Source organism: Fusarium venenatum (assembly GCF_020744135.1).
Source record: "Fusarium venenatum strain MPI-CAGE-CH-0201 chromosome Unknown EDB82scaffold_1, whole genome shotgun sequence".
Taxonomy (NCBI): domain Eukaryota; kingdom Fungi; phylum Ascomycota; class Sordariomycetes; order Hypocreales; family Nectriaceae; genus Fusarium; species Fusarium venenatum.
The window spans coordinates 5,040,349-5,067,531 of NW_027072129.1; the positions used below are offsets into that span (position 1 = coordinate 5,040,349).

General features: G+C 48.0%; 12 protein-coding genes across 12 annotated transcripts; 5 read left to right on the plus strand and 7 right to left on the minus strand.

Annotated features, from left to right (window-relative positions):
- The first annotated feature begins 2,934 nt into the window (after positions 1 to 2,934).
- Positions 2,935 to 5,511, plus strand: EDB82DRAFT_48996 (fungal-specific transcription factor domain-containing protein). Its single transcript, XM_025730540.2, has one exon. The coding sequence runs from the start codon at positions 3,271 to 3,273 to the stop codon at positions 5,485 to 5,487; it is 2,217 nt and encodes a 738-aa protein (XP_025589655.1). The 5' UTR covers positions 2,935 to 3,270; the 3' UTR covers positions 5,488 to 5,511.
- Positions 5,234 to 7,248, minus strand: EDB82DRAFT_48988 (family 32 glycoside hydrolase). The gene has a single exon (XM_025730539.2). The coding sequence runs from the start codon at positions 7,137 to 7,139 to the stop codon at positions 5,535 to 5,537; it is 1,605 nt and encodes a 534-aa protein (XP_025589654.1). The 5' UTR covers positions 7,140 to 7,248; the 3' UTR covers positions 5,234 to 5,534.
- Positions 7,249 to 7,986: 738 nt separating this feature from the next.
- Positions 7,987 to 10,195, plus strand: EDB82DRAFT_486823 (general substrate transporter). The gene is made up of 4 exons (XM_025730538.2): positions 7,987 to 8,502; positions 8,585 to 8,892; positions 8,956 to 9,705; positions 9,754 to 10,195. Exons 1-4 carry the CDS (start codon positions 8,391 to 8,393, stop codon positions 10,102 to 10,104), a joined length of 1,521 nt encoding a protein of 506 aa, XP_025589653.1. The 5' UTR covers positions 7,987 to 8,390; the 3' UTR covers positions 10,105 to 10,195.
- On the minus strand, positions 10,196 to 10,847 carry EDB82DRAFT_532768 (uncharacterized protein; the record flags this gene model as incomplete). The annotated part of the gene is made up of 1 exon (XM_025730537.2): positions 10,196 to 10,847. The coding sequence occupies exon 1, from the start codon at positions 10,694 to 10,696 to the stop codon at positions 10,196 to 10,198; it is 501 nt and encodes a 166-aa protein (XP_025589652.1). The 5' UTR covers positions 10,697 to 10,847.
- A 358-nt stretch (positions 10,848 to 11,205) lies between these two features.
- On the minus strand, positions 11,206 to 13,638 carry EDB82DRAFT_486830 (general substrate transporter). The gene is made up of 9 exons (XM_025730536.2): positions 13,355 to 13,638; positions 13,147 to 13,304; positions 12,988 to 13,092; positions 12,580 to 12,939; positions 12,339 to 12,527; positions 12,199 to 12,285; positions 11,927 to 12,149; positions 11,771 to 11,872; positions 11,206 to 11,718 (listed from the first exon to the last, which is right to left on the minus strand). The coding sequence occupies exons 1-9, from the start codon at positions 13,453 to 13,455 to the stop codon at positions 11,454 to 11,456; spliced, it is 1,590 nt and encodes a 529-aa protein (XP_025589651.1). The 5' UTR covers positions 13,456 to 13,638; the 3' UTR covers positions 11,206 to 11,453.
- Positions 13,639 to 14,178: 540 nt separating this feature from the next.
- On the minus strand, positions 14,179 to 15,135 carry EDB82DRAFT_486831 (uncharacterized protein). Its single transcript, XM_065608291.1, has one exon. It carries the CDS (start codon positions 14,943 to 14,945, stop codon positions 14,238 to 14,240), a length of 708 nt encoding a protein of 235 aa, XP_065465593.1. The 5' UTR covers positions 14,946 to 15,135; the 3' UTR covers positions 14,179 to 14,237.
- Positions 15,136 to 15,554: 419 nt separating this feature from the next.
- EDB82DRAFT_49089 (fungal-specific transcription factor domain-containing protein) lies at positions 15,555 to 17,820 on the minus strand. The gene is made up of 3 exons (XM_025730534.2): positions 17,613 to 17,820; positions 17,249 to 17,564; positions 15,555 to 17,201 (listed from the first exon to the last, which is right to left on the minus strand). Exons 1-3 carry the CDS (start codon positions 17,750 to 17,752, stop codon positions 15,846 to 15,848), a joined length of 1,812 nt encoding a protein of 603 aa, XP_025589649.2. The 5' UTR covers positions 17,753 to 17,820; the 3' UTR covers positions 15,555 to 15,845.
- A 379-nt stretch (positions 17,821 to 18,199) lies between these two features.
- EDB82DRAFT_532772 (uncharacterized protein) lies at positions 18,200 to 19,326 on the plus strand. The gene is made up of 3 exons (XM_025730533.2): positions 18,200 to 18,714; positions 18,768 to 18,868; positions 18,926 to 19,326. The coding sequence occupies exons 1-3, from the start codon at positions 18,630 to 18,632 to the stop codon at positions 19,064 to 19,066; spliced, it is 327 nt and encodes a 108-aa protein (XP_025589648.1). The 5' UTR covers positions 18,200 to 18,629; the 3' UTR covers positions 19,067 to 19,326.
- EDB82DRAFT_486840 (uncharacterized protein) lies at positions 19,327 to 21,101 on the minus strand. Its single transcript, XM_025730531.2, has 5 exons — positions 21,010 to 21,101; positions 20,890 to 20,960; positions 20,711 to 20,841; positions 19,688 to 20,660; positions 19,327 to 19,639 (listed from the first exon to the last, which is right to left on the minus strand). The coding sequence occupies exons 1-5, from the start codon at positions 21,029 to 21,031 to the stop codon at positions 19,409 to 19,411; spliced, it is 1,428 nt and encodes a 475-aa protein (XP_025589647.1). The 5' UTR covers positions 21,032 to 21,101; the 3' UTR covers positions 19,327 to 19,408.
- A 1,396-nt stretch (positions 21,102 to 22,497) lies between these two features.
- Positions 22,498 to 24,370, plus strand: EDB82DRAFT_49148 (glycoside hydrolase superfamily). Its single transcript, XM_025730530.2, has 4 exons — positions 22,498 to 22,886; positions 22,942 to 23,595; positions 23,655 to 23,792; positions 23,846 to 24,370. Exons 1-4 carry the CDS (start codon positions 22,764 to 22,766, stop codon positions 24,152 to 24,154), a joined length of 1,224 nt encoding a protein of 407 aa, XP_025589646.1. The 5' UTR covers positions 22,498 to 22,763; the 3' UTR covers positions 24,155 to 24,370.
- A 216-nt stretch (positions 24,371 to 24,586) lies between these two features.
- EDB82DRAFT_571438 (Clp protease-domain-containing protein) lies at positions 24,587 to 25,596 on the minus strand (the record flags this gene model as incomplete). Its single annotated transcript, XM_065609917.1, has 5 exons — positions 25,407 to 25,596; positions 25,340 to 25,358; positions 25,263 to 25,288; positions 25,074 to 25,215; positions 24,587 to 25,029 (listed from the first exon to the last, which is right to left on the minus strand). Exons 1-5 carry the CDS (start codon positions 25,548 to 25,550, stop codon positions 24,587 to 24,589), a joined length of 774 nt encoding a protein of 257 aa, XP_065465594.1. The 5' UTR covers positions 25,551 to 25,596.
- A 170-nt stretch (positions 25,597 to 25,766) lies between these two features.
- EDB82DRAFT_520477 (uncharacterized protein) lies at positions 25,767 to 27,126 on the plus strand (the record flags this gene model as incomplete). The annotated part of the gene is made up of 2 exons (XM_025730528.2): positions 25,767 to 26,091; positions 26,144 to 27,126. The coding sequence occupies 2 exons, from the start codon at positions 25,767 to 25,769 to the stop codon at positions 27,124 to 27,126; spliced, it is 1,308 nt and encodes a 435-aa protein (XP_025589644.2).
- Positions 27,127 to 27,183: the final 57 nt, after the last annotated feature.

Consider the following 27,183-nt stretch of genomic DNA (forward strand, 5'->3'; position numbering starts at 1 on the left):
AATAAACATGTCTTGAGCCTTGATTTAATTCATTCCATAAAAACCTGAATCGTTACCAATAACAGTCTATGCGCAACCAGGATGGTTATCCACTTACAACTTAGCACCCTAGTAGGTAACAGAAAAGTTAGCCCCAGAGACTGGCATCACCATATGAAAAAGATAGTCATCAAAGGCCTGGACTCCGGACCGAACTCGGCCAGTAGTCGCTTACACGATTCAAGTTTGAAACTATCTCCCTGTCAACTGATTAATGGTATCAACTGACGGACTGTTAAATTCTTTGCCGTGTTATCCACTTGCAACGATCACTACCTAGGACGATAGGATCTTCACTCAGTACGACATTGTGTAAATAACTCGATACGCCTACTCACGGCTCAAGCCCGATCACATAATCGGATGTAAAATTCAGATCAAGTCCTATTATTCATCAACTTATTGTCTCTCAAGATTGCCATTATCCTAGCGACTCTCTTGGCATCAGATACTCAATTGCTCCATTATGCAGAAATGACCCGACTTTGCCCGCCAAGAGGTGGAAATGTAATAAAAAAACAACAAAGCGTCTTGAAAATCAGTGCCTTTTGCGAACTATGAATGTTCAGCTGCTGTGCCAAGACGTGTTGGAAATAGCAACGACGTCCGAGCGACGATCATAACATCCAAGCTGCCAATCGCCACGGAACGGCGCGCCAGTAGCCACTTGTAGCTCAGGGCATGGTACCGTAAGTCCGGCCTCGTCACTTTCGCGCTTTAGATTTCGCAGGGCTGGGCCGAGGGCACGAAGCGAAGCGAAACCGTTGCGAGAAAACGGAATCTTGGCTTTTGGAGGGGGAAGCCAAGACGTTACCAGTATGTTCGCGGCTCCTCCATCTAACTTGATCAAGTTAGATGTTTGCCTACGTAGGATTTTCTCTTGGAGGGAGCCGACGGTAGTTGTGGGCACTCTGTGAGCTGGGCTGATACCGATTCGCTGCGTGTACGAGAATTGAGAATGATCTTCAGATGAGGTTGATGCAGGAGCTCAACGACTGGACGATGTGGGTATGTAACAGTAGAGCATCTGATATGCTCGATCACCGCGCTCGCTTGTTCAGGGGAATATCGAAAAGCTAGCGGACTTATCATATGGATTGACAGTGGCTGCCCTGACTACCTGGCACTGGTGGTCGATCAACGGAAATAGCAGAATGGTTATCAAGCTCCAATGTCGATCTTTGGAAGGAATTCCTGAGTTTTCGGAACAAGAGGCAATTTGACAACGCCACGTTTGGCGCACAGGTACAGCACAGTAGTCCAAAGCAGTTAAGTTGGCCGACGGGAGGCCTACTGAAGTGTGGGTAGAACTTGTTTCTGGAGCACTAGAGAGTGATATGAGGTGTCAGAATGAGGCGAATTCCATCATGAGCTGCTAAATAATCGGAGATGCTAAAGGTTGGTGGAAATAACGTTGGTGTGTTTTCATGGAATGCCTAAATGATGTGCATGCATGGGTAGGAAAGTTTACAGTGACATTTTGGACTTGTTGGCGCCAAGAAATGCCACACATAATTTGAGATTATTGATCTGCGGTTAAAAGGTGTTGATAGTAAAGTAATTCTTGTTGACTCTGGACATGTTTGTAGTTACAGAGTCTTGGCAAAGGATGTAGTTACGCATAGACCATTTTGGTTAGTGACGGATCAAATTTCACATACAACGAGTCTTGGCATGTAATAAATCATGCAGTGTCATCACGTGAATTGTATCGTTCCCCTACATACCGTACATTGTGCTCTAAAAGGGGGTATCCCAGATGAGGTCATCTCGGATCAATCCGACAATCGAGCATCTCAGTACGTCATCTGACTCTGGAATAACTAAAAGAAGACGCAAAGGAAGCACAAGACTTTCAGGGTCACCCTCCTCTAGGGTCCCATGCCAAGACTGGGCGGCGGCAACGAGGACCTGGTCCGGTTTAGTACGGTACCTCGATACCCCAACTCCCGAATCCACGGAACTGGGCAATGCAAAAAGCGACAACTAACGTACCGTAAAACTAAACTGTTCGGATAACGAGGCAACACTATAGTGCGCCATGGCGTCTTGGTGTGTGGATGCGGCGGCGTACTTGCTAAAGCCTGCAAAAAATGGACGGACCCAACTCTATTTGCCGTCCGCGTCTACAGGTCAACCAGGTTCCCGTCTTAACCTTGACCGACTAAGCAGGGATACAACACGAATGGATGGATGGATGGACCGAGGACAGAGGGATGGCCTCAAGATCGGCCAGTCCCCTTGCACACTCTGACACTCCAACACACTCGATACGGGTGTTATGTAAATGGCTCGGGCCCCGTTGGTACGTTGAGGGAGCTGAACCAAAAGGAATCACTCCAGAAGCTTTGATCAAAATCGACATGGTTCATCATCATCTCCTCTTCCCTCTCCACTGCACTGACTGAATCGAGCCAACGAACCCACAAGCTGAGACTTGACTTTAAGGCTGACTGACAGTCACCATCCACCGACAAAAGATCATCCATTATCTCCCCCGATAAAGATACACAGATACAGTCACGGTACAGTACATACAGAGTATAAGACTGCCACATCTATCGACACAGCCTCATACCAAGAGAGCTTGTTACCTGGGGTCAAGGACTCGATCAAGTAAGCAAAGCTCGGCACTGTAGATTATACACTATACTGCGGATCGGTAGTTGCATTTGCATACCTCTCTCTATACAACAGTGCACTGCAGTGCCTCAGTGCATTGCCAATTAATAGGGACATGCCCTAGGTGTAGACTGGGTATTTTTTCTCCCTCTTCCCTTTTTTAGAGAAAGGCAAGACCAAGACCCAAGACCCTAAGAAAGAGAAAGGAAAGAAAAAAAAGTCCAAGCACAATCCATACCAAGACAAGAATTTGCTTGCACAAGTTGAGACAGGGACAAGCAGACGAAAAGAAGCGGGGGGTGGGTTTTCTTCTTAACAACCTGCCCGGCCAGACACAAGATAACACAAACATCAAAAACCTCTTACACATCATCTCTCTTCTTTCTTACCTTGGCTCGTCTTGCATATACTAATATCCATACCTATCCCCATACTTATACTTATACCCGTCCCCATACATTTTGCTTATACATACATATACATATACACAACACATCATCCCACACACGCCTGCCTTGTTCTGAAAAATAAGGACATGGCAAATAGATTTGAACCCACTTCATCGGTCTCGTCTTCTCCCACATCAACACTACATCACGACACCCTCAAATGGAAATCATCACACCCCAGGACTACCAGAACAACTCCCGCAAACGACAACGTCGTAGCCTTCGTCCCTGTGACGCTTGTCGGAAGCGTAAGACTCGCTGCGTCACAAAGGATGGTGACGGCGACTGTGTCCATTGTCAGCTGAGGGCTACACCGTGTACCTTTCAGCACGATCCCCCAGAGCGACAGGTTGCAAGCACCAGCGGGAATAGCAGCAGCACAACCGCCACCGCCCCGGGAATTCAGGAAGAGATCAGCCCAGACGAGATTCCAGGACCGCTTCAGAACCAGTCCCAGTCCCAGAACCAGAACCAGCCTTCAGCCAGGAGTATGAGCCAGCAAAGCCGTAAAGAGTCTCGGGACGAAGTTCAGTCCGTCTACTCCGTCCCCTCGATCCAGCCATTCCTCTCCCCTGCCGAGACGCGCGCTTCTGCTGATAGTGGTATGCCTATTGCTCAGCCCTCGGTGCTTGTTCCCGAGCTTGGTCCCCTAGATCGCACTATGGGGTGCTCGTCTACGCGCTTCGCCGAACTCTATGGCCTTGGAAGTGACATGGAGCCCATACTAATGCGACATCGTCCCTACGATCCTCAAACCCACGAGTTTAGCCTTGATACGCATGCCATCCGCCGTGTGCTCGAGAGGGACGACGGCCAGGAGTATCCCTTGACGTTTCACATGGCTCGAGACGAAAAAGCAGTTGACGGTGATCCCACCTTTTCCCAGGTCGACGCTATCGAGAGCTGCGTTCGCCCCCATGGTCCTAGTCTCATTGAGCTCTTCTGGAGACACGTTCAGCCGTGCTATCCCATCCTCTCCAAGGACCCCTTCACCCTTGCCTATAGCCAGTCTTACCGGCGCATACCCGCGGCCCTCCTCGGAGCAATCTATCTATCCGCGATTCGCTGGTGGACCTATGACCCTGAACTCTCCATCAGAAGCCCCCCGGATGCTGCCCTACTGCGTAGGATGCTCCGGACGGCCATCCCGGCGTCCTACCACCGCCCAAAGCTCAGTTCCATACAGGCTGCCCTGCTCCTCCTCCAATGCCAGCCTGAGGACCCCCTCAACCCGGACCATACCTTCCAATGGGGCCTGACATGCCAGGCGCTTGCTATCGGTCAATGTCTTGGTCTTCACCTTGATGCCAGCAACTGGACTATTCCCCAATGGGAGCGCAACGTTCGTAAGCGTCTCAGTTGGGCGCTATTCATGCAGGACCGCTGGACTGCATTGGCTTACGGACGACCTGTTCACATTCACGACGATGACTGGACAGTTGGTGATCTTACTCCGGCTGATTTTTCGGATTTCGAAAGTGAGGTTCCCAACGCTCCCTCAGCTACGGGGTCTGTTTCTAGTTCCGTTTCTGTTTCTGGCTCCGACGATGACCGGAGATCGATTGCCTACACTGGTATGACGCAGTATATACAGATGGTGCGGTTGACGCAGATTCTATCAGTTGTCTACTCCACCTTCTATACAGCTCGCGCCTGTCGAGAGCAGGACACGGTGATCCTCTTTGAGAAGGCCCGGCCTCTTTTCGAGATGTTGACGAACTGGTACCACAACATCCCGCCAACGCTGCAGATGAATGTTATCTACCAGCGCAAGCTGTGTTTTCACGGATACTTGCACTTTTCATACTATGGCGTTGTCATGACCCTTCTGCGTCGCCTGATTCGCTCTACAGCCCTCCCACCACGCTGTTCAGACGATCGCGTACTCTCCAGCATCCGCCAGATTGCTCTCCAAACAGCCCAAAGCGCGATAAGCTTCGTGATAAGCTTGAGGCCCGACCATCTCGAAGCATTTTGGTACTTTACATCACCCTACCTCTTCTCGCTCCTCGGCTCCTTTACCACCCTACTTCTCGTCACCTCACTATCTTCTCAAGAACGTCATTTCTGGCAAGAAACCCTAAACTCGTATCTCTGGAATCTTCGTATGATGAGCAAAAGTCATCAGCCTATGCAATATGCTGTGAATCGTCTCGAGGGTGCCATCCTGCGTGGTCTAGAGCACTCTCTGGCGGTCAACTTAAACGAACCGCTCAATGACAAAGTTAGCCCCATGATGGGGAATTATGCTTCAGATGTATATGAATACACCGATTTTGGCGACTGGGACCTGGCTGGCGCATCAGGTCCATATGATCTTCTTAGCGGGTTGGTTATCCAGCCGAATCCCATGATGCCACAGGACGATCTAGGATGAGAGCTGCAAAGAAAATAACTTTGCGGCGAGGAAGGTTAATAGAAGAATTACTCGGCGTCTTCAAGATTGTCCGACTCGGCTGAGCCGTCCTTGCTGCACATCGAATGACGCATATTTATGTCAACTAAATCAACCATGCCATCCTCCACATACCACCCCAACCTGCGGACGCCACAGCGGTCGTTGTCTGTCCAGTTGGGTGGTATAGGTAATCGAAAGCTTAGTGCTCGCCCTCCACAAAATACCTCCACGATTTGACCTCTCAAAAAGAGGAAGACTCCGTCGACAAGGCTGACATTGTCATGTCGCACCAGTTCGGGTCCATCAACAGGTCGTGGAATGTGCATACGGTACTGGTCAGCCCAGAAATCATCTAGGGGAGGGAAATCCGTCATGAGCGCGACAGAAAAGAGGCCATTTCCTTGAGGGCTGAATTGCAAGCGATGGCCCTTTCCAGTGCTATCGACTTGCAACATGACTCCAAAAGTGTGAGCATCACAGGCTGCGACTTTAAAGTCGACCATGAGATGTCTCTTCCACTCCGCAGCCCCTAGTTCGGGATAATGCGTCGCTGTCGTCCCGAGAGAACAAAGATACAAACTGGGAGCAGCATCACCGGGCGACACAGGTCTAGAAGTTCGCCATATATAACTTCGAAACTCTTGAGAGGCGTCAATGCGCAAACAGGCGTTGTTATCTGCCCACATGATTCTGGTGATGCCGAGATCACCTCCCCAGAGCCACTTGTTCTCGTCGTCCGCATAGTCACCAATCCAGCCAAAGCAGATCCTCTTGTCAGGGTCTCCAGCCTTTGGGCATGATTTGGCTGCATACCAACGGCGTCCGTCCAAGCGTCCATGAGACCCATCGCGTGGGACGCGAAACGGACCATATGGAGTGTCGGCCATGCGATACACTGTTCCTGCATTTGGTGCGTGGAAGCGTGAATATACCAGGTACCACTTCCCATTTGGCATTGTGAACAACTCTGGACATTCGGGGCAGAAGACGTCGTTGGGGGCATACAAAGGCTCCGGTGACACTGTCCAAGCCTCAAGATCGGGTGAAGTCAACAGGGCGATGCACCCACGACTCCAATACGGGCCATTGGCGAGGCGAGTGCCGACAAGCATCCAATATCTCCCTTCGGCGCGGTTGAAAAAGACAAACGGATCGCGAAAATCGATACGCTCAAACTTGTCCAGCCCATTGCCGAGAATAGTGATTGGCTTTGATGTCGAGTCGAACCTTGTACCATGACGGTCAGAGGCCTTGGTGTGAAGGATTGTTTGTTGGCCGTTCCGAGACAGGTTATATCCCGTATAGAAGATATTCATGTTCTGATCCAAGTCGAGCACGGCGCATCCCGTCCAGACGCCATCAGCGTCAGGGTCGGTACTTGACTCTCCAGGGGATATCACAGGTTGCGGGTCCCGTTCCCATTCGAGAAGGTTCGTTGATCGCAAGCGTGACCATGTTGTTCTCAGTCGTTGAGGATGGTGTTTTGTGGATGGTGGTGTGCTGAGGTGGAAGACATGGTATGTATCGTCAACAAGCAGTGGGATGACATCGGCGGATGCTTGACTGGCTGATGCGCGAGAGTAAGGGCATAGTTCGGGTGGTGGAGTTGGGACTGGGAGTATGGATCGCATAATTGTTTGTAGTGAGCTGTCTTGATATGAAGTATAATAAGTGAGGAGTAATCTGATTATCAAGGTAGACACGATACTGTTTGTTAGCCTAAAATGAATGATAGGAATAATAAAGTAAAGTAATGTCTTCTGTTTATATCCATTTTAGAAGAAACCTTGGCATATGAATAGGTATAGGAAAGGTATGGGTATAGATATGGTCGAAGCTTCTACGCTGTTTAGATATCGAATGGAGTTCCCCGATTCATGTACATGGTCAGGGCGTCGGCGGATTGACTCTTGGAACATGACTCTCCAACTGGAACATTGTCACTTCTGAAGAGGGGTAAAAAGAAGAAGATCACATAACAAGGCAGGACAGGTCTGGGCAGGCACCAGGCGGGGATCATTCAGAAATAAAAGAGAGGATTGGAAGCTATACCAGTGCTCAACAGTTTATCGCGTCGGCAGCAAGGTATCAAAATGAACCTTTTTAGAAAATGCCCCGGCACGGCGCTGCCCGAACGAGTCAAGCTTCTAGACCCTTGCTCAAACTTTATTTCGATGATCCTAACTCGCACGGGTTTAGTTTAGGTTTCGATGAAGAATGCCCAAGTCCCGGGCCCCTAACCTGATCCTGAATAGTAAGGACCCAGACAGAGACATTACTATGAATACATGACTAGGTTGAACAACAATGAGGCTTACGGGAGAATATGTTCTAGAATTAAAACATCAGCTTATCAGCCAAAGCCTCAAAAGCCATTGCAAGGTAGGTGCAGGCAAAAAAAGGGGGAGTTGCAAGGGAACTTTTGTTGGTAGACATCATGATCAGGCCAAGACAAACTCGTGATTCAGTCATTTTTCGTATGTGACGTTGTATTCTTTCCGGAGCCTCTCTTTTTCTCCTCCTTCTTCTCCCTCATCAACAACGTCAAAGTATCCATCACAGTCTCTTTCTTCAAGGATACCCTCTCCATTTGATCCACTCACTAATCAATCTACTGCATCGGAACCGCAAATTGCAATCTCCCCCCCTCATCTAAAACCCAACTAGCCATAGTCAACTAAACCCAGAAAGCCTTTGCCGGTTTGTGTCAGAAACCAGAGACAGAGAGCAAAGACCAAGGCACGGGGGGAAGAAAGAGTATCCTCCCCTCCCTTTCAGCCCTGTCGACGCCCGCGCGCCGGACTTCGTTCTATTTCCCGCGGAGAAATATTAATTACAAAACGAACAGAAACTGAATCAAGAGAAAGTTACAGAGTCGGAACATGTTCTTCCGGATTAGACATCCCTATGTCTGGCTCTGCTGCGGCTTTGCAGCTTTGGGTGCTTGCCTGTATGGTTATGAGGGCGTTTACTTTACCGGGGTTTCGACTCTCGGTATGTTACTTTTTTTTTGTTCGATTTCTCCAAAACTAAATTACACCAGATATTAGTGTTGTTTAGCTGATATCATCAAAAGATGTCTTTGTACGCGACTTTGCCACACCAGTGTCTGGTGCCCAGGACGAATATGAGATCTCCCCCACCGACTTGGCTGTCATGACGAGCATGATTAACGTGGGCGAATTGGTGGGATCGCTATTGGCAGCTCCCATCAATGACCTATTCGGCCGAAAGGGAGCATTCATGTCCGGCGCTATCACTGTTATCATCGGTGTTGTAATGCAACTTTCCACCACCTCGAGCCGTGCTCTCATCACGGCTGGTAGAGCCATCTCGGGTTTTGGCGTGGGTAACTTTTCCGTTACTTCGCCCTTGTACATGGGAGTATGTCTCTTTGAAACTTTGTGAAATATGCTCGGTTTTTGCTTATCAGTGGTCAACTTGTAGGAGGTTGCGCCAGAGGGGTTGAGAAGTCCACTCCTTATGTGCTGGCAGCTCGTCTTGTCTATATCGCAGATCATCGCAGCTGGTATAAACCGAAGTGTGATCCACAACGACACAACCTTTGCGTATCGATTTCCCATTGGGTTCCAGTTGATATTTCCACTGATACTGCTGCTTGGTATCACTTGGTTACCAGAGTCGCCGCGATGGTTATTACGCCGTGGACAACACGATAAAGCAATGCGCTCTCTGCGCGTACTTCACCGCGAGGACAAGCAGTACGATTGCCAAGCCGTGATTCAGAGCATCGAAAAAGACTCTGCGAAGGATCACATCGATGACGCAGAGAGCGCATGGATGCAACTTATAACAGACCCCGTCGAGCGTCGTAAAGTCATCCACAGCGCCGGCGCTTTGGTCGCTCAGCAAATCAACGGGATCCAGTGGTTCTATTACTTCGGAACCATCTTCTCCAAGGCAATTGGTCTGCGCGACCCATTCCTCATGACGCTTATTGTCTTTATTATCCAAGTCTTTGTTGTCCTTGCAGCGGTGTTGCTGGCTAACAAGATCCCAAGACGACCTCTTCTGCTGATTACTACGGGAATCATGACTGTGTCTATCTTTGTAGTTGGATGTCTGGGTATTCCTGGTGGACAACCAAGTGAGACAGTTGGCAAAGTGATTATCAGTTTTGTCATCATTGAGATTGTGGCCTTTAATTTTGCTTGGGGACCTCTTGGCTGGACGATTGTGAGTATGTCTCCCCCTTGCCGATGCTTTTCTAACATGATATCTTAGGCTTCTGAAATGGCAGTTGGAAGAAACCGCAACAAGATCTATGCTGTCGCCGTTGCCTCATTCTGGATTACGGTCTGGGTCACAGTCTTTACTCTGCCCTATCTGTACTACTCTGCCGATCTCGGTCCCAAGACAGGTTTTGTGTACACAGGCCTTTGCTTCGTGTCATTGACCTATGTATACTTTTGCGTTGGTGAAGTCACAGGACGTAGCATTGAAGAGATCAACGGTTTCTTCCGAGATGGTATTCCTGCGCGTCACTGGAAGAAGCAACCGTTTGTTGAAGCACAGAACCCTCCAAATGTGAGCGTCGTCGAGGTTCAGGGACAGGAAAAAGTGGCTAATCATTGAAACGAGTTATGAATTATGTACTTATGATGTCTATACCCATTAGTCTAGTATACTGGCCCCGTTGACAATCTTGATCCTGATCTATACCCATTTAACGACTCATTCCAGCGTCTCTAAAGCCGCGGCTGATATACATTCTTTGCGCCACTAGTCTTTGTTCACCATTGCAAGTGGTGATTTTTGGTCTCTCAACGTATCCAGATTGAGGCCGCCCAAAGAGCCATGCCATATCCCCTCCTATTCTATGCCCCGATGGCGGCATCTTCATGCTCTCGCTTGTAGGTTCCGGTAATGATGACAAAGGAACTATGCCTCCAAAAAGAGGTTGGAGAGGTTCGGGCTCATAAACGATAGCTGGTGTTTGCGTCACTCGGCCGTAGCCCATAGTGTCTCTTGTGAAACGAGTTGTGAAGCCGACACTTCCCATCCAGGCGCCCTGCCTTCCACTACTGGGGTATGGTGAGGATGAAGAAGTCGTCTGTTGAACTGACCCGGTGAATTGGCTGGCAATAGCTGGGTTTGAGGGTCTGTTTGGACTTGGAGGAGCCTGAGATGCTTGACGCATCAATAGTACCGGGGTGACAGTCTCCATTTTGAACTGATGTGTATTGGAGTAGTTGACTGTATGTAACTGCAAAGAAAAATTGGTGAGAGGTTTGGAACTCTATAGTCATTAGAAGTGTTTCAAAGATAGGTACAGTAATTTATTTTCGGATATTGTTATACATGGCCGTTGTCCTGCCTTCTTATATCGCAACTCTGAACATGAGTATTAGTTATATCACACCAACAAACGCCACCATTTATTTTAATAGGTATCTGTAACTAAAGCATGAAACAAACATCCAACAACGAATAAATTGACATAGAGATTCTCGTATCTGTTTCAAAGACAACTCGTTTTCTTTGTTCTTTGTTCTCTTGGCAGGGGTATCATCGCCTTGTGTGTGCATGTGTGCGTGCTAGTATTGAAGATGCCGAAAATAACAACCGGCCACGCTTTCAAAGGCAAAGAAACTGCGAGACGTAGCTATTTTCGGGTCATTCGTTTATCGAATTCGTTTGGTCGAGTGACTGGTAGAAAGGCTGGCCTCCACGTTTGGGGTACAGGAATAAATAGCCTGAGAAGTCTAGTCTAAATAGCTAATACTGACCTAATAACTTCATCTCTTGCCATCGTCTCTATAGACTGCAAGCTCACCATAGTGTACCATTGTGCACCATAAAATAACATTGAAACTTTGTTTATTACCGCACTGAATCTAAGGCGCGGTGCAACTGGCAGCAACGCACTATGCCGACGAGCAGAGAGGCTCCTCAAAATAAATCTACATTATACACAAACCTGCTCAGACGCTATCTTCCCTATGTTCGGTAACTGATGCCTTGGCACCAAGCTTGCCGCCCATATCGTCGCTCTCGGTGGGCGCACGGTCGTGCACGTAGCCAAACATGACATCCATCTCTTCAAGGGTCTTGCCCTTGGTCTCAGGAAGGAAGAAGAAAGCCCATACAGTGGCGATGATCATCCAGCACGCGAAGAAGAACCATGTTCCATAGCCGAAGGACTTGAAGATGTAGGGGAGGGCCTTTGTGATGGCGAATTGAGTGAGCCTATATAAAGTTAGATCATTGTTGGCCAAGAGGAGTAGTGAAGATGCCTTACCATTGCACACAGGCAGCGTATGTGCCTGTCAAAGTACGCAGAGCACCGGGGAAGATCTCAGCAGAAACGATCCAGGGGATACCGTTCAGACCAAAAGACCAGCTATAACGAATCAGCATACTGATTTCATCACCAAAAACGAGGAGGGGAGCTTACAAGACAGAGTAGACCATTATCATGGCTGTGGCAGCCTTACCACCAGCGGCAGTTGATGGAGACAACTCCTTGCCCTCGGCGATGATAGAAGCAGGATGTCCGATCTTGACATAGGCACCCACGATCCAAAGACAAGCTGAGCAAAAGGCAGATGAAATGATGGTCGGGTTTCGTCGTCCCCAGATATCAATAAGGGCACCGTAGAAGATGATGGATGCAACAGCTGTAGGGAGTCAGAGAAAGCACGGTGAATAGATATTTGTTGAGCATACCTTTGACGAGACCGTAAACTCCAGTGTACAAAGCGACATCCTTGATACCAAGCGATCCGAAAAGAGTGGGAGAGTAGTAGTTGATGGCTACAAACTGTTAGTTGGCTTTATCATAGTAGAAAGCAGATGAAGGACCGTACCGGCAGCACCAGACATGTTCTGCAGGGCAAAAGAGCAAAAGACAAGCAAGACACGGTTTCGCATGCCCTTCTTGGTCAGTTCAGAAATCGCGCCGCGGAAAAGAGCCCAAGGTCCCGTTCCGAATCGGCTAGCAACGCGAGCCTCATCTGCGAGACGCTTGCGAATCATATCGAGATCTTCCTGGAGATCTATCACGTTGTCAGTGTCCTCTTTTTTGTAAGTGCGAGATGCCAAACTTACACTTATGGTCACGGGGAATCTGTCGAAGACTCTCAAGAGCCTTTGTCGCATCCTCCTCACGGTTATTGCGCATCAACCAAAGAGGACTCTCATGCAGGAAGAAGCCACCGACGAACAGAACAGCGGCAGGGGCAATTTGAACAGCCATGGGGACACGCCATGCCGCTGCAGAGTTGGGGTTCATGTTCTGGTTGATGCCATAGTTGATCCAAAAACCAATCAGAGATCCAGTCTGGTATGTGACTTCGAAAAGGCCAGTGAGAATACCGCGGATGGAAACGATGGAAAGCTCGGCGATGTAGCTGGGTACTGTGGCTGTGATGGCTCCGCATGCGATTCCTGTAAGAGCACGACCGGCGTCTGAAGTTGTTAGATGTCGATACTATCAAGCTTGTAAGGCTGGCTTACAGATATAAGACAGCTGATGAGTTGCGGCAGTCATGAGGATAGCGCCGATGAGGAAGACGGCAACGTTAGCCTGAAGAGCCCATTTTCGACCAATCTTTTCAGTGACTGTCCAGATGTATCAGCAATTGTATCTCCAAATTTCAATCTACGAGAACATACTCAAGAAACAGATGATGGCACCGAAAAAGGCACCAGCCTGGAACGTCGCAGTGATGTTGGACGAAATATCAGCCTGTTGGCTAGGCTGAATATTGAAATCGCGCTTGAAGCTATCGCGAGCAATGGTGGTACCAATGAAAGCGGAATCGTAACCAAATCTTCCATCCTGTTAGTGGCCTGAACTTTGGGTTAACGATGTGAAACTTACAGTAGAGATCCTGTAGCAATAACTGCTGCTTCGGTGTAGAGACGCCAATTGTACACCTCCTTTGGCGTAGGCCGATCTTCGACAGCACGAAAGCCACCCATAGTGATGTCTATATCGTGAACAAGTAAATGTTATACTTGAAGCTGAGACAGATTGATTAAGAGATAAGGAGAAAACCCTGTGGAACCATGTCTTCAAGAGCGTTGGTTGATCCAGGATCGGTAACGGTATTTAAAGCATAATCTCTCCAATTGACAAATCCGGGGGCGTGGGGAAACGGAAACCTGGGGATTGTGTGGAGCAACAGAGTCATCACAAACATGTTTTTCTCTCTCTTTTACGAGTCATGGTCTCATGCATGAACGATGCAGGGTTCAAGTCTTGGAGAATGTACCAAACCCGACAGGCGAGCCGATGCGAGGGGAAGAGGCGATTGGAGGATTGAGTTTGCCGATGCGGGGGAAGACAGCTTAGTCCACTTCTATAAACAAAATCAAGATATCATATCTCATGATTTCCGTTTTCTTTTCGCTCAATTGCCTGAGACGCGGAATTGGAGCGAGGTACCAAGGCCAAGAATTGGCACAAGACTCACAAGATCTGGCCATTGCAATTGCTATGACAATTATTTGCTAGCTAGACATGACTAAAAAGATCCGAGCAACGACTGTAAATCACCAAATTTGTATATGCGATTCGAGTAGTGAATACAATTCTCTAAAACATCACAACACATTCGTACTCATATAGAGCCACAGGGAAAAATTGCAGAATTCAAATAGTCATTCTATCTCATAGTAACTCATCGAGATGGAAATACGAATGCCAAATTTTGTAATGTAATAAATTTTTATATATGTCATAAGCTCATCTATAACCCCATCTAGATATCAGAACCCCTCTTGCCGAGACCCTTCTCAACAGCCGAAAGAGGCTCAACAACACTATGAATCCAGTCCTGTTTACTCTCATCAACATACTGAGGGTAGGGCTTCCTGCAGTGGCAGCTGCCAGAGGGGTATCCCAGAAGCTTGGCCACAATCCACTTGGTGCCGTTGATACCACCCTTGGCGAATCCCCATTCCATCTTGGCCAACTCAAGCTGTGCGGCCTCAGCTTCCTTTGTCTTGCCAGCCATGTACAGGTCAAAGATTCGCAAGCAAGTCTTGGGGTACAAGTTTGCAACGCCAGTGACTGCTCCTGTGGCACCGACAGATAGTGCTGGGACAAGCCAGTCGCTCTGACCAGCAAGAGCAGTGAACTCTTCTGGCTTGTATTGGGCTGCCACACGGGCGACCTTTGCGATACCACCACATGTAAGCTTCACGCCGACAATGTTGGGGTGCTTAGCCAGACGCTCCAGCATCTCCGAGTTGACGTCGAGACCAGCTACAACGCCAGGGAAGTTATAGATAACAACGGGGACAGGGCTAGCGTCTGCGAGCTCCTCGAAGAATGCGACAATAGCATCTTGCGTCATAGCGAAGTGGAAGTAACTGGGCGTCAGAACGAGTACAAAGTCGGCACCTGCCTCCTTGGCAAGTTTCGTCTCGTTGATGGCGTCTCTTGTTGTTTGGGACGAGGTTCCCATTGTGATTGTGATATCGGGGCGACCACAAGAGGTTGCAATCTCGCGCGTCGTTCGGACTAGTCGTGACTTCTCGGCTGCTGAAAGTGTGACCGCCTCTCCGTTTGTTCCTGCAATTACGACTGGAGGTTGTTAGTTGAAGTCCGACGAGAATTTACGTATATACATACTGCCATCCAGGCCAGAGTTGACTAGGAACTCAATATGGCGACTCTGTTGGTCCCAGTCGACTTCTTGGTTGGCATCATTTTGGAACCAAGTCAAAGAAGGGACGTGAATGCCTGGGGGGAAGGCCTTGCCCTTTGCGGAGATTGATCCCATATTGAATGAATATAATATAAACTGAAATACTCAAGGCTGAGATGGTGAAAATATCGATGTCGAAGAAGACAGAATTGGAGTAAGAGGTTGTTGATTGTTGCAAAACCAAGAACGAGCTGCCTCGAGGGTTTTGTTCCAAGCCTGACGCTGGCTTAGTGGGGGTCTTGGTTGTATTCCCATCGGATCCATTGGTACAGCGGCATCATGTCATATTCTAGTTCTGCGATTCGCTGGTCATGGCTTTGACATCTGTCGTGTAAATGCATTAGGAGAGGTCATCCCCAGCTTTCACCCACTTTAGCCTGGTGCGGGGAAGTTGGAGATCACCACATCCGATCGGCTCGACAAGTGTGTGTGGGGCCTCGATCCGACCGTTAAGTAGAACAGTCAGGATCATTCGCATGACATTCATTAATGGTCCGAGACAAGTCAGTAGTCTGTATTCCAAAAGCCAAGACAACTAGTGTCATGAGCTTGGAAGTGTCTGACAAATATTCACCGACGTCGCGGAATTGATAGTCAGAAACCACCATGACAGCGTCGCAGCAGAACAAGCTATCGGAATCCAATCTCGACCCGATCTCAGACGATGGCAAAGCTTGAGTTGAAGACCTCATGCATCACAGACCGGATGTCCATACGTGCCTTGGCCGCGTCTTGCCGAGCCTGGACTTCCTCTAGCACTTGCGCCGTGATGCGTGCATTACCCGCGACCTTCTCCATTCTGAGAATCTGTGTTTTGATCCAAGCCTTTTCGCTAGCGTCTTGCTCTTCTACACCCAACATCAAAAGAGGCCATAGCATATTGATGGGAAGTGTGTCATCAGTATCCAAGGCGGCCACAATCTGCCGAGCGAGCTTCCGGATTTGGTCCAAAGCTTCTGACGCCTCTTTCGTTAGAGGCAGGCTCTTGTAGGCAACGCGATGAAGATGCACTTTGCTGGCGTAATAGTTTGAAAGGTATGTCCGGAAGGCTCGTGTGATGACAAATGCCAGGTGTTTCGAGACGTGAGGCTGCGTCAACTTGCCTGCTACGGCATAATCCATCAGTGGTGGTCGATGCTCGTACAGAGTGCGTAAGTCAGCCGCTATGACAGCACCGATATTCATAACCTCGATTTCGTCTTCAACCGTACCACGTGATCGATGCCATGGGTCAATCTTGGAGATCCTGCCCATAAAGCTCTGGACTTTCTGGTAAAATACAACACCTGGTTGATATAACACCTGGAATAGTACGTCCTCGATATCTTCCGCAGGGTCATTCTTCGAGATGTCGTCGGGTTCCCCATCGAAGCTTGCCGGCGATGCTTCCACTAAAAGGACCTCGTCGTCTTTAGTAAGAAACAAACCATCGCCCCCAGCAGATACTGCCCGCCCATCGAGGAGTCGAATCCAGAGAAGCAATTGCTTCTCCACCTGCGTCAAGCCATGCTTGTTACTCGCTTGGAAAAGAGTGTACGCGCGCTTTAGGTTCGAATGCGCGGCATCGAGACGACTCTCCAGTATATCGATATAGCTGAGAAAGAATAAGGCTGCAAGGAGATGCTCGCGTCCACGGCTATGTTCAGACATGGACACACCATCATGGCTTGCAACTTCTGCAACGCCACGCTGGTAATGATCATCATCGCTCATAGTCCAATTGCCGTCTTTCCTAGAAAGTAAAAGGTTCGAAAAAGCCATAATTGCGTGACGGACCATGGGAGAGACATTGGCCATTCCGATGACAATTTGTCGCATGGAAATCCATTTCTTCTGAGTCTCGACCTCGGCGATAATGGGAGGGTTGACAGAGCTGGCAAAAAATTCCATCAACCTTTCGCTTCCATCTCTAGTATCGGTCGCCCGACTATCATTGCTGTGCGTCATTGAAGGCGCTTGTAACGGTGTCACAAATGTCGTCCTATCCGGAAATGCGACCTGCGATTGAGCAGTCTGTTTGTGTCAGTAGGCTTTCGTAGTGCAACCATAAATTTTCCTACCAGCATGGGTGCTTCTAGCCCCTGATTCTGGTGCATTTCAGGTGAAGCTTGTTGCCAAAAGTCTCCGTAATCCCACATGAAACTTGCATAATCAAACACTTCGTCTACTGCATGCCCCGGTTGGAACACAGATGTTCCTGGTGACGTATCTGTTGGCGACAAACTTTGCTCAAGAGACTGTGCAAGCGTTCCCGTGGTAGATGCTTGTCTCCTTTGAGCTCCTGAACGTTGTTGAGGGCGCCACTTGCACTCCATATTAAGCCTCTCACAATGTGAACATCTAGGTCTCTGCTCGTCGCATTTGACTTTTCGTCTCCTATTTTTCGGTCAGGGACAAGCACATTAATCGAAGTACTATACGTACTTGCATGTTAAACATCCATCGCGTGAGCGAATCTGCCTCCTGGCCGCGACTGTAGGGCGTGTACTTGATGTACTCTGGCTCTGGATACTCACACCGCTTGAAAGGCGTGGGATGAGAGGTCTCCCTCCATTCATATCCATTAGAGTTGTGAGAAACAAAAAGGAGTCAACGATTATACTATGTAGCAATTGAATATAGAAGCTTGAAGTTGTATAAGAGGATGGGGGAACTAAAGCCATCCGTCACCTGACGCGGAGAAGTAAGTTCATTTGTGGGGCTCCCTCCCGAGAATCAGGAACTGACGATCAACTGACAGGTAGTCCACATTTACCCCAAGTACCCTGACGTTCTAATTAAATACTAAGACTAGTAGGCTAATATTTAATTAATGACTACAATCCAATCTGACTCCAGTGTGTTAAAATATTTCTACTATCATATACCATTTTGAGGCTTTTTATATATTAATGCATGGCTCTATGTACTCAGGAAAGTCATTCTTAGCCATACTTTTTGATACCCGTGGCATGACCTAGGCTGTCGGTACTGATTCAACCCCATGCCATAAGATGATAGCCTTACCTGAGCGTCATCTAGTAATTCCATTCATATTTAGTTCCATTTTGGGCATTTAATAGTATCTTGGTAACTGCCTGGTCGATCGATTTAGTCACTTCCCTATCGTCACTACCGTTTCTTACCCGAGCTTTTGACTTACAAACCTCCAATGAGCTTCCACATACATCCGTTACCTACCTCAACTTTCTGTTGTACAAGTGCAACCACGATGCGTAACAAAGCCACATGATTTCCTACACTCTATGAACACTTAGAGTATCCAAGTGACGTCAAACTTTTATAGAAGGTTCAGCATCATCTGTCCTTTACGCCTTATTTCTGTCTTTCCACACTTGAATTCAAGACATTCATAACCTAACACCTTCAAATACATCCAACAATTCAACGCCTCAAACACTCAACACCCAGTTTACCTTTTCCCTAAACGATCATTCCATCATGCCTACAAGAGAAGTGCTCGACCAGTGGAAAGCCACTTCCCCTACTGCTAAAGGCGAGGGCCCCCTCCAAGGCAGAACCACCCGTTAGTTTCTCTCGATAGCTCTCTTCTTCAGACTGTACTGACCGATCGCAAAGCTGCTCAGTCTTTGGTCTCCATGCACGAGTGTTTCGCTGCACGACCCAACGCCGAAGGATGTATGCATCCCTGTCATGATGGACGTCTCGAGCCTGGCCAGGTATAAACCCCAGGAATTGCAGCTTTTCATGAACATAGGGCTAATGGCGGGAAACAGGACCGCGTTCGTAATAATGGTGCCCGTACACCCAACACCATTCACGCTGATATCATCGCACAGATAGAAGCGAAGCGAGAGCGAAAGGAGTCGGAAGCAATTGAGAACAAAAGAAAGCAGTCCGAGATTGCTACTAAGTGAAATTGAAGTGGGAAACATGTTAGGGGATGTTCAAATTGATGATACATGACTCTCGAGTGTTTCGAGATGTCATAGTAACTGACAGTATGGGTCTCGCAATGGTTCGCCGCTGGTTGCAGTCAGGCACAGACGACTTGACAGTATAGTTTGATACAAGAATGTCCCTCCTATCTCTTTTTAAGATCCGGGTTTATCAGTGTGCAGCGATAAGTGCAGAATAGTCTGAGTACCATGAGGTGCTAAAAATGGGACACACATCTTCTAATGTTATTCTTTATCATTTCGTTTTTACGTCTAATCAAATCTATCATCATATCAACAGAATTTATCTAATAAGATTGCTTAGTGACCTTGAGAAAGGTTGACGACAGCCCACTTGCCATTCCATGCCCACTTCCTGGCACCAGAATCACCACCGCCACCCTCAAGTTGCCTCAACTCCTCATCCTTACCCTCAGGAAGGCCAACGACAACATCAGCCTTGCAAGTTCGCAGAGACAGAACATTGACACCTGAAGAGGGTCCCAGAGGACCCAAAGCCTCAGTGAAGGGTGTGGTGGGGGGCCAAGCAGCCTGTATTATGTTAGTGATAAATCTCTTACGTTGGTAGGGGTGGCTTACATCAGCTGTGAGCTTGCGGTAGTTCAGATCTCCCTTAAAGATAACAAGCTCAGCAGGCTTGAGCTCCTCGTGCAACTCAGGGTTCTCGGAGGGCAAGCGCCAAAAGCTTCCGCCATAGGTCCAGTAGCGGTTGGGTCGGAGAATGAGTTGTCCTTCAGCATGGAATGTGGCCCACTCTTGGAATAGAAACTGGAGGTCTTTCTCTCCCTCTTCGGATAGAGGCTCAGGCTTCTTTCCTTGAAGATCCTCGTCCTCTGATGGTGTGTCGTACAGTGCACGAGGGTTGGCAACAGCGTTCAGGAGGCCGCTAAAATCGCTGGGCACGACATCGGAGACGAACCATGGGATGGACTTGGGTCGCAAAACGACTTGGGTAGCAAGACCGGCCGAGAGAAGGTAGCCGGCCAGGATCATGTCAACATACAGTTCGAAACCAGCATTGTCGAGGACGATATCAACACGGCGCTCCTTCTTGCCTTCATTTTGGGCCTTCTTGAGGATCTCGTATGCTTTGGGTAGATCATTGCAGAGAATGTTCTTCTCGGCCGCCTTACGAGCCGAGGAACCCTGCAGCTTCTGAATATCCTCGTAGGTCAAGTTGGTGAGTAGTGACAAGTCAGTCGCGTTACCCCACAGGCAAATCTCAAACATCTCTTGGAAGAGCGTCTCCTCGGCTTCGGGGTCGTGGGTCGAGTCTTTATCGGCGCGGAGTTGCTCGACTAATTGTCTGTAGTTGCTGGCGAGCTCGAGGACAGCGGGCCGTGATGATCGGAAAGTATCCATCTTTTGTCGGGCAAAGATATCGTAGTTCTTCCAGTGCTCGCTCATACGAAAAATGGAGCTTATGCGCCTATACAAATAGCATTCGGAAAAGAGCCATGGCACATCGTACCAGTGAGCATCAGGCCCGAGAGCCTCGATCTCCTTGTTGTAGGTCGCAATCTCTTCAGTGAAGCCATCATCGGGGATGGGACTATTTAAGTCAGTCAAAGGTGGCTTCATCGAGGTATAGTTGTGTCGTACGTAAGCTTGCGATCGTGTTCGACTTCGTACTTGAGACCTGCCATCTTCTCGATGATCTTCTTGCCCTCGGCTAGTTTCTCGGGGTCGGAGGTCTTGGTAACGGCACGGTAGACATCGTCAATTCCTTGGGTCTACAAAAGTCAGCGATTGCTTCAATGAGACATATTGTTCCATCTCACCAGAATGACAGGCCATCGCTTCTTAACAGACTCATGAGCGAAAGACGTAGGATCGCTAGTCTTGTACTGTGCTGTCGGTGGGGTCAGTCGTGTACGATGGTAGACTCGGGAAGCACATACGGGTCTTGGTGTCGTGCTCCATATTGATTTGTGTATTTACTGTAAATTGTAAAGAAAAGAGAATTGACAACTTTTTTCTGCTGATAGAAGATCGTCAGGAAGTAACTAGAGATCTCAACTAAACATCTTGGAGGGGCACGCGGGGCATTTTTTGGTGGGGCTCAAGATGGGAATCTGACGTCAAACCGCAATTGGAATGCCGAGCGTCTCGGGAAATGCTTGACTTGGATAAACATTTAAATTGCCAAGTTGGAGAACAAAAAGCAATATATTTCTCAGATATTATCGGATGCTTTGAGAAACAACTAGAGATTTAGACTTACATCCGGACACTGTCATAAAAATGCTGTTTGGATGTGACTATACAGGTACATTAAAGGAAAATATTTGTTTTGGCGCAGCATCAAGAAACAATAACAAAGAAGTAGTCAAGTGACAGGTAGACACAAATGAATTAAACTGCAATAAAATCAAGCACGGATATGTTTCAACCCATACAATCCGTCAATGTATCATCATTCGAGACGGCTGCATTAAAAATACTCTACTCCCTCATATTTGAGCAACCTAGTGGGTAGCAAAAATGTTGGCCTCCTAAGTCTTAGGGTGTAAAAATAAGTTGTCTAAGACATATAGCCTACCTAAGGAGCATAAAGTGACCTACTAATTTCGTCTGATATGCTTCCAGCGGTCAACTTTTCTGATACCCTGAGGGCAACTTACCCCAGACCTTAATCAAGCTGCGATTATGGCTTTCCCAGTGTCAACAATCTCAACTACTTGTTGGTTCGCAGCGAGGAGGGACCAACTAGTAAAGCCTTTGAAAGACAAATTCCTGTATTGAATTAAGGAGATAATTATACACTCAGTGCAAACCCAGTTTCTTCTTTTTATCCCTTCATTATCTTAGATCGTTACGTTGCCTTGCTCAAGAGTCTTGGCGTCTTGAATGTATCTGTATCCGTCAACCTATTCTCATCCGATATATCTGATATTCCACAATACATCAGCCAATCATGCCTGCGTTTCTTCTCGTATCGATAGAAAATACAATACTATGGCTAGCAGTTCGCATATATTGCCCTCATCAGATCAATCCCTGCCAATATCAAGGCCTATTAAACATTCTTCTGGGGCAGACGTGCAGTCAACATCTTCACGACTTCATCGTCCTTGGCCCGCTTGTACTATGCAGAACTGCCACGGGGACTTTGTAGAATAGCCTATCGGGAAAAGTTCAACCCGCTCGAATTGAATCTGAGAGACCGTCATCTTCCAGCAAACCTAGCTTTGTCGTGAGGAGAACCATGTCAGCTATGATCTCCATCGAATGACATATTCTTGGAAACAACGAGGAAGGTAGCATTCGAAGCCGAATTAGGCGGATCGCCACGTCCGGAAGCACTGAATCAAGTCCAAAAACGCACTGCCATCTGGAGAAGTCCTCTACTAAGCGAAACGTTCGGACGAGCCGCACCAATTGATTCAAAGCGCATAGAATCCCGGCCTGATGATCAGCTACGATATGGGACTTCCCCGGACTCTGGGGTTGGAGTAGTGGAGATTGTTTCACTTATACGAATTTAACCTTCGGTACTCATCCATATTAGCCGGCACTTCAGATGGTATTGACGGTCTTGGTTATCATGAGAGGCAAAAAAGTATATAAAGAAAGCAAATGGCGGCCCTGTTTGGAGTGAAAGTCTGGTACTTGCTCGACAGCAATCCACCAGTACTTCCAGCTTCATTCCATAATGCTTTTTTCTCAGTCCATTGGGGTCGTGGCCCTTGCCACATTAACCACTGCTCTTCCGGAGCGAAAGACTCTCGCAACCCGAGAAGTTGGAAGACTCCCAGCTTTGGGATGGAATGGCTGGGTAAGTTAATCATGGAAACCCGAAAGCCCTGCCTGATTACTGACATCGTCAACAGAACCAGGGACAATGCAATGCGGCCAGCGAGAAAGTTGCTTTGGCTACAGCCAAGACCTTCATTGATATGGGTCTAAAGGACGCCGGATACCAATACATCAACATAGACGATTGTTGGTCTACGAAACAGCGTGACTCGAAGGGCAACCTTGTACCCGATCCCAACAAGTGGCCAAGAGGCATCAAGCCCGTCGCCGACGAGATCCATAAAATGGGTCTTAAATTTGGTCTCTACGGTGACAGAGGTGTCAAGACTTGCGCTGGCTTTCCTGGAAGCCAAGGCCACGAGAAGCAAGATGCCGACTTGCTTGCCAGCTGGGGTGTTGACTACTGGAAGTACGACAACTGTTACACGCCATGCTACAACGGCAACCAAGCCGACATCCAGACCTGCCCTATCGGCCAGGGTCCCAGCTCCAGACCCGGATACGAGTTGATGAGAGACATGCTCCGCAACACAGGAAAGGATATCCTCTACTCCCTCTGCAACTGGGGTTGGGATGAGGTCTGGACTTGGGGTGCCCAGGTTGGCCACATGTGGCGTATGAGTGTCGATAACTGGGGTAAATGGGAAGATGTTGTGCGAATTGCCAACCAGGCCGCACCTATTCTCAAGTATACCCAACCTGGTCGCTACAATGACCTCGATATGATGGTAGGTTATAAACTGCCTATGCTTAATGGCAAAAAATGTGAGGACTAACAGAGATTTAGATTCTTGCCAACGGTGCTTTGACACCAGCTGAGGAGCGAACTCACTTTGCAATTTGGGCCATCACCAAGTCCCCCATCATCCTCGGAACGGACATGACCAAGATCAACAGCCAAGAGATTAAGCTCATCACAAACAAGGTACCTAAAGTCACATCTTATACTGTAGACATAAACTAATCATACCCGTCAAGGGCCTCCTTGCGATCAACCAAGACTCACTGTCAAAGCCTGCTGTGCCTTTCACCCCTCCCGGAACCCCTGCCAAAGCCAACAACGAGATCTACCCTTACTGGTCAGGACCTCTATCGTCCGGAACCGTTGTTGCCATTGTCGCTAGCAAGGGCAACATCGACACAAAGCTGAGCCTCTCACAAGTTCCCGGACTCAAGGACCAGGATTACTCATGGACGGAGCTTTTGACTGGCGCCAAGGGCAGGGGCAAGACTGTTCAGGCCAAGTTGGAGAAGCATGACATTGCTGTTTTCCGAATCGACAACTAGTGGAAGATTATGAACACTTGTAAATAACTTTTCTCTTCTTTCTTTTCGCCAGTATTTTGTTCACTGGATTTCATTTGTAACCATCTAGTGTCGATAGTTTGTAGCAATATTAGTCTGCCCTACAAGAGTCCTGTGAGCTTAGGTAAGAATCATGGTATTATGAGTGATGCAATCAATATGCACAAAGATAGATTGTTAAGGCCTAAGTCAAACATTAAGTTTCAAGTCGTTGACCTCGTTAACAAGTCAAGAGTAGAAGAGTCTGGCTCGATTGTGTAGTCAATGAATATACTCTCCTCAACAATTATTATACAAACCATGCTTTGAACCAACTCTCTACCGAGTATGAACAACGAGCTTGATCGAGAAATGCGTGAAACATCAGTCTCTGTTATATTTAATACCCATTGGATTTATGGTAAGCTTGTAATCCTAGCTCGTCTTGGGTGCGTCGGATTGCCCCTCTTTCTTTTCCGACTCCGTTTCCGGCCTTTTGGTTAGGATCTCGTCGATAACGCCCAAATCTAGGGCTTCTTCTGGACTTAGGTACTTGTCTCGCTCCATCAAATCGTTGATCTCCTCCAGCGAGTACTTCTCATGACCTTTGGCTTTGTTGAGGTGGTATTGCATTATCCTGTTGGACTGCTCTCGTGTCTTTTGGATCTGATTCGCGTAAATCATAATGTCCGATGCTTGACCTCTAGTCCCACCAAGAGGTTGATGGATCATAATTGAGCTATGAGGGAGCGAGAATCTCTTGCCGGCTTCACCTCCTGCGAGAAGAATAGCTGCCATTGACGCAGCGCCTCCTATACATACTGTCGAAACTGGTGACTTGATGTATGTCATGGTATCGTAAATGGCCATTCCTAAACCTGCTATGAGTATTGAAGAGAGACATGATTGACGGTGGAAGTACCTGAAGTGACAGAGCCACCAGGAGAGTTGATGTACATCGTGATCGGTTTTTCCGGGGTATCGGACTCGAGCCAAAGAAGCTGCGCGACGATCGAGGCGGACATGTAGTCGTTGACTTCGCCATTAAGGCAGATGATGCGTTCCTGGCGCCGTTAGAACTGTGTTCACAACATGAATAAATTGTACGTACCTGTAAAAGCTTGGAAAATATATCCCCTATAACCCATCAGCTTGTTGACAACATCCAAATAACAGCCTTAAACGGACATGTCTTTCTTCCAGCAGCCTGGGTATGTTAGTTGGGCGCATTGACTCAGAACAAGAGGTAACCTACAGACGACTCTTCAATGTACGGCATGGGGATGTTAGCCATTGGTGCTGTTGGTCCCTGGCCAGAGGAGCTAGAGAATCCAAATGCCCTCACTTGCTGCTGCGACACGCCGCGCAACACGCGCAACGTCCTCGGTCTTAGAAACATTATCGCGATAACGAGTGGTAGGTATGATGATGTTGATAGACTGGGGCCGGACGGCGGAAGTGGTGGGGGGAAGCTTCACGTAGCTCAGCGGCGCGTTATCGATAACGATGCGACTGACCCCTGCTGAAATTTAGCTTGCTTCCCTCATGACCGAATTCGCCATTGAACAAGCACGATACCAATTACGATGAACCGATCATGATACCTCGAGAAACGATGAACAGATGTACAAAGGTCTGCGTCGATCAGCTCCGGAGCCTGCGATTGACAATTGACGGCCAAAAACAATGGATTTCCTACGATAGATCAAAACATTCTCGAGAACAAATTCTTAGGCAAATACAAGCGGAAATTACGAGAATAGAAAACCGGGACGATCCGATAGACCTGGAGAAAAAGACAATCGAGACAGAATCAGGAGAATTGCCACTATCCCCAATTCTTGATGCGGAATGGATCGCTTCAAGGAGACGGTCGCGCAAACCAGAGGCGGGGAAAGTATCAGGACAATTTCGCAAGCACCTTTCAAATAACCCATACGGTATGTCGTCCGTATTTATATATATATATATCATGGCTAAGTGTCACTATAGCCGAGGCATTGATGACCCCGATGAGATGGTGCAAGAATACGAATGCAATTCTACCTAGACATTTCTTGCAGGATTTCGAGCTGGTTAGGCATCCGGATTCCACTCAAACGGAAGCGTGGTATGCCCCAGGCCCACTGGCTCTCGCGAACGTCATGCCATGGAGTCTTCAGAGGCCGGGAGAGGATAACAAGAGCAACACTAATGTACAAACACAAGAAATGGAGCCTGAGAAATATGAGGCCCTTGACACAACATTGCAAAGAGAGGCATCCGCCAACAGCGGGGAGTCGTTACAAGGAAAGGAAACAACAAAAGTCGAGGATGATATTCTGGAAGGACAGGAAAAACACAGCCTCGATGGAGAAATCAGGGAAGATTCCCACCGGCCCGGACGTTTCGTCATTTACGCTCTCTCACGAAAGAACGTGATCGATAAAATTGCAAACAACAGATCACTGCAAGCTAGAATGGCAGCTCAACGCAATGGTATGGGAACATACGGCATCCCTCCTGTTGGAAAAAGAGTCTTCCGACCTGATATGAGCGACTTGCTGCTCAAGATGATGCGACGCCAAGCTGTCGACGCCCTCATCGCACGAAGCTCGAGTAAGCGCGACGGAAAAGAACCCTATAAATTTATCATGCCGGTCGGGAGTTGGGAAGAAGCAGCACAATCTGTTGCTGGCGGGGCCGTGCTCTACATACCAACAGAACCAATGGAAGACATGAATAATTACGCCACTCTTGATGTGCAGAATGCCAATTACGGTGGGAAGATCGCAGTGCACGACTTGGTATTTCTACTTGGCGAGTCAGAGGTTGAGCGATTGAGAACAGAGGCGAAAGAGTTCCAAGGCCAGGAACTGATGATATTGAAGAATCACAGAAGTGAAAGCATGCGAAGCTTGTTTCTACTCCTTTGGAGGCTGCAAGGATATTTGGCAGAGCCGCAGGCAGAGCTCATTGAGCCAAGGCAATATTAGTGGAATTGTAAAATAGAAAGACACCATGATAATAAGCAAGACAGGGATTTTGTACAT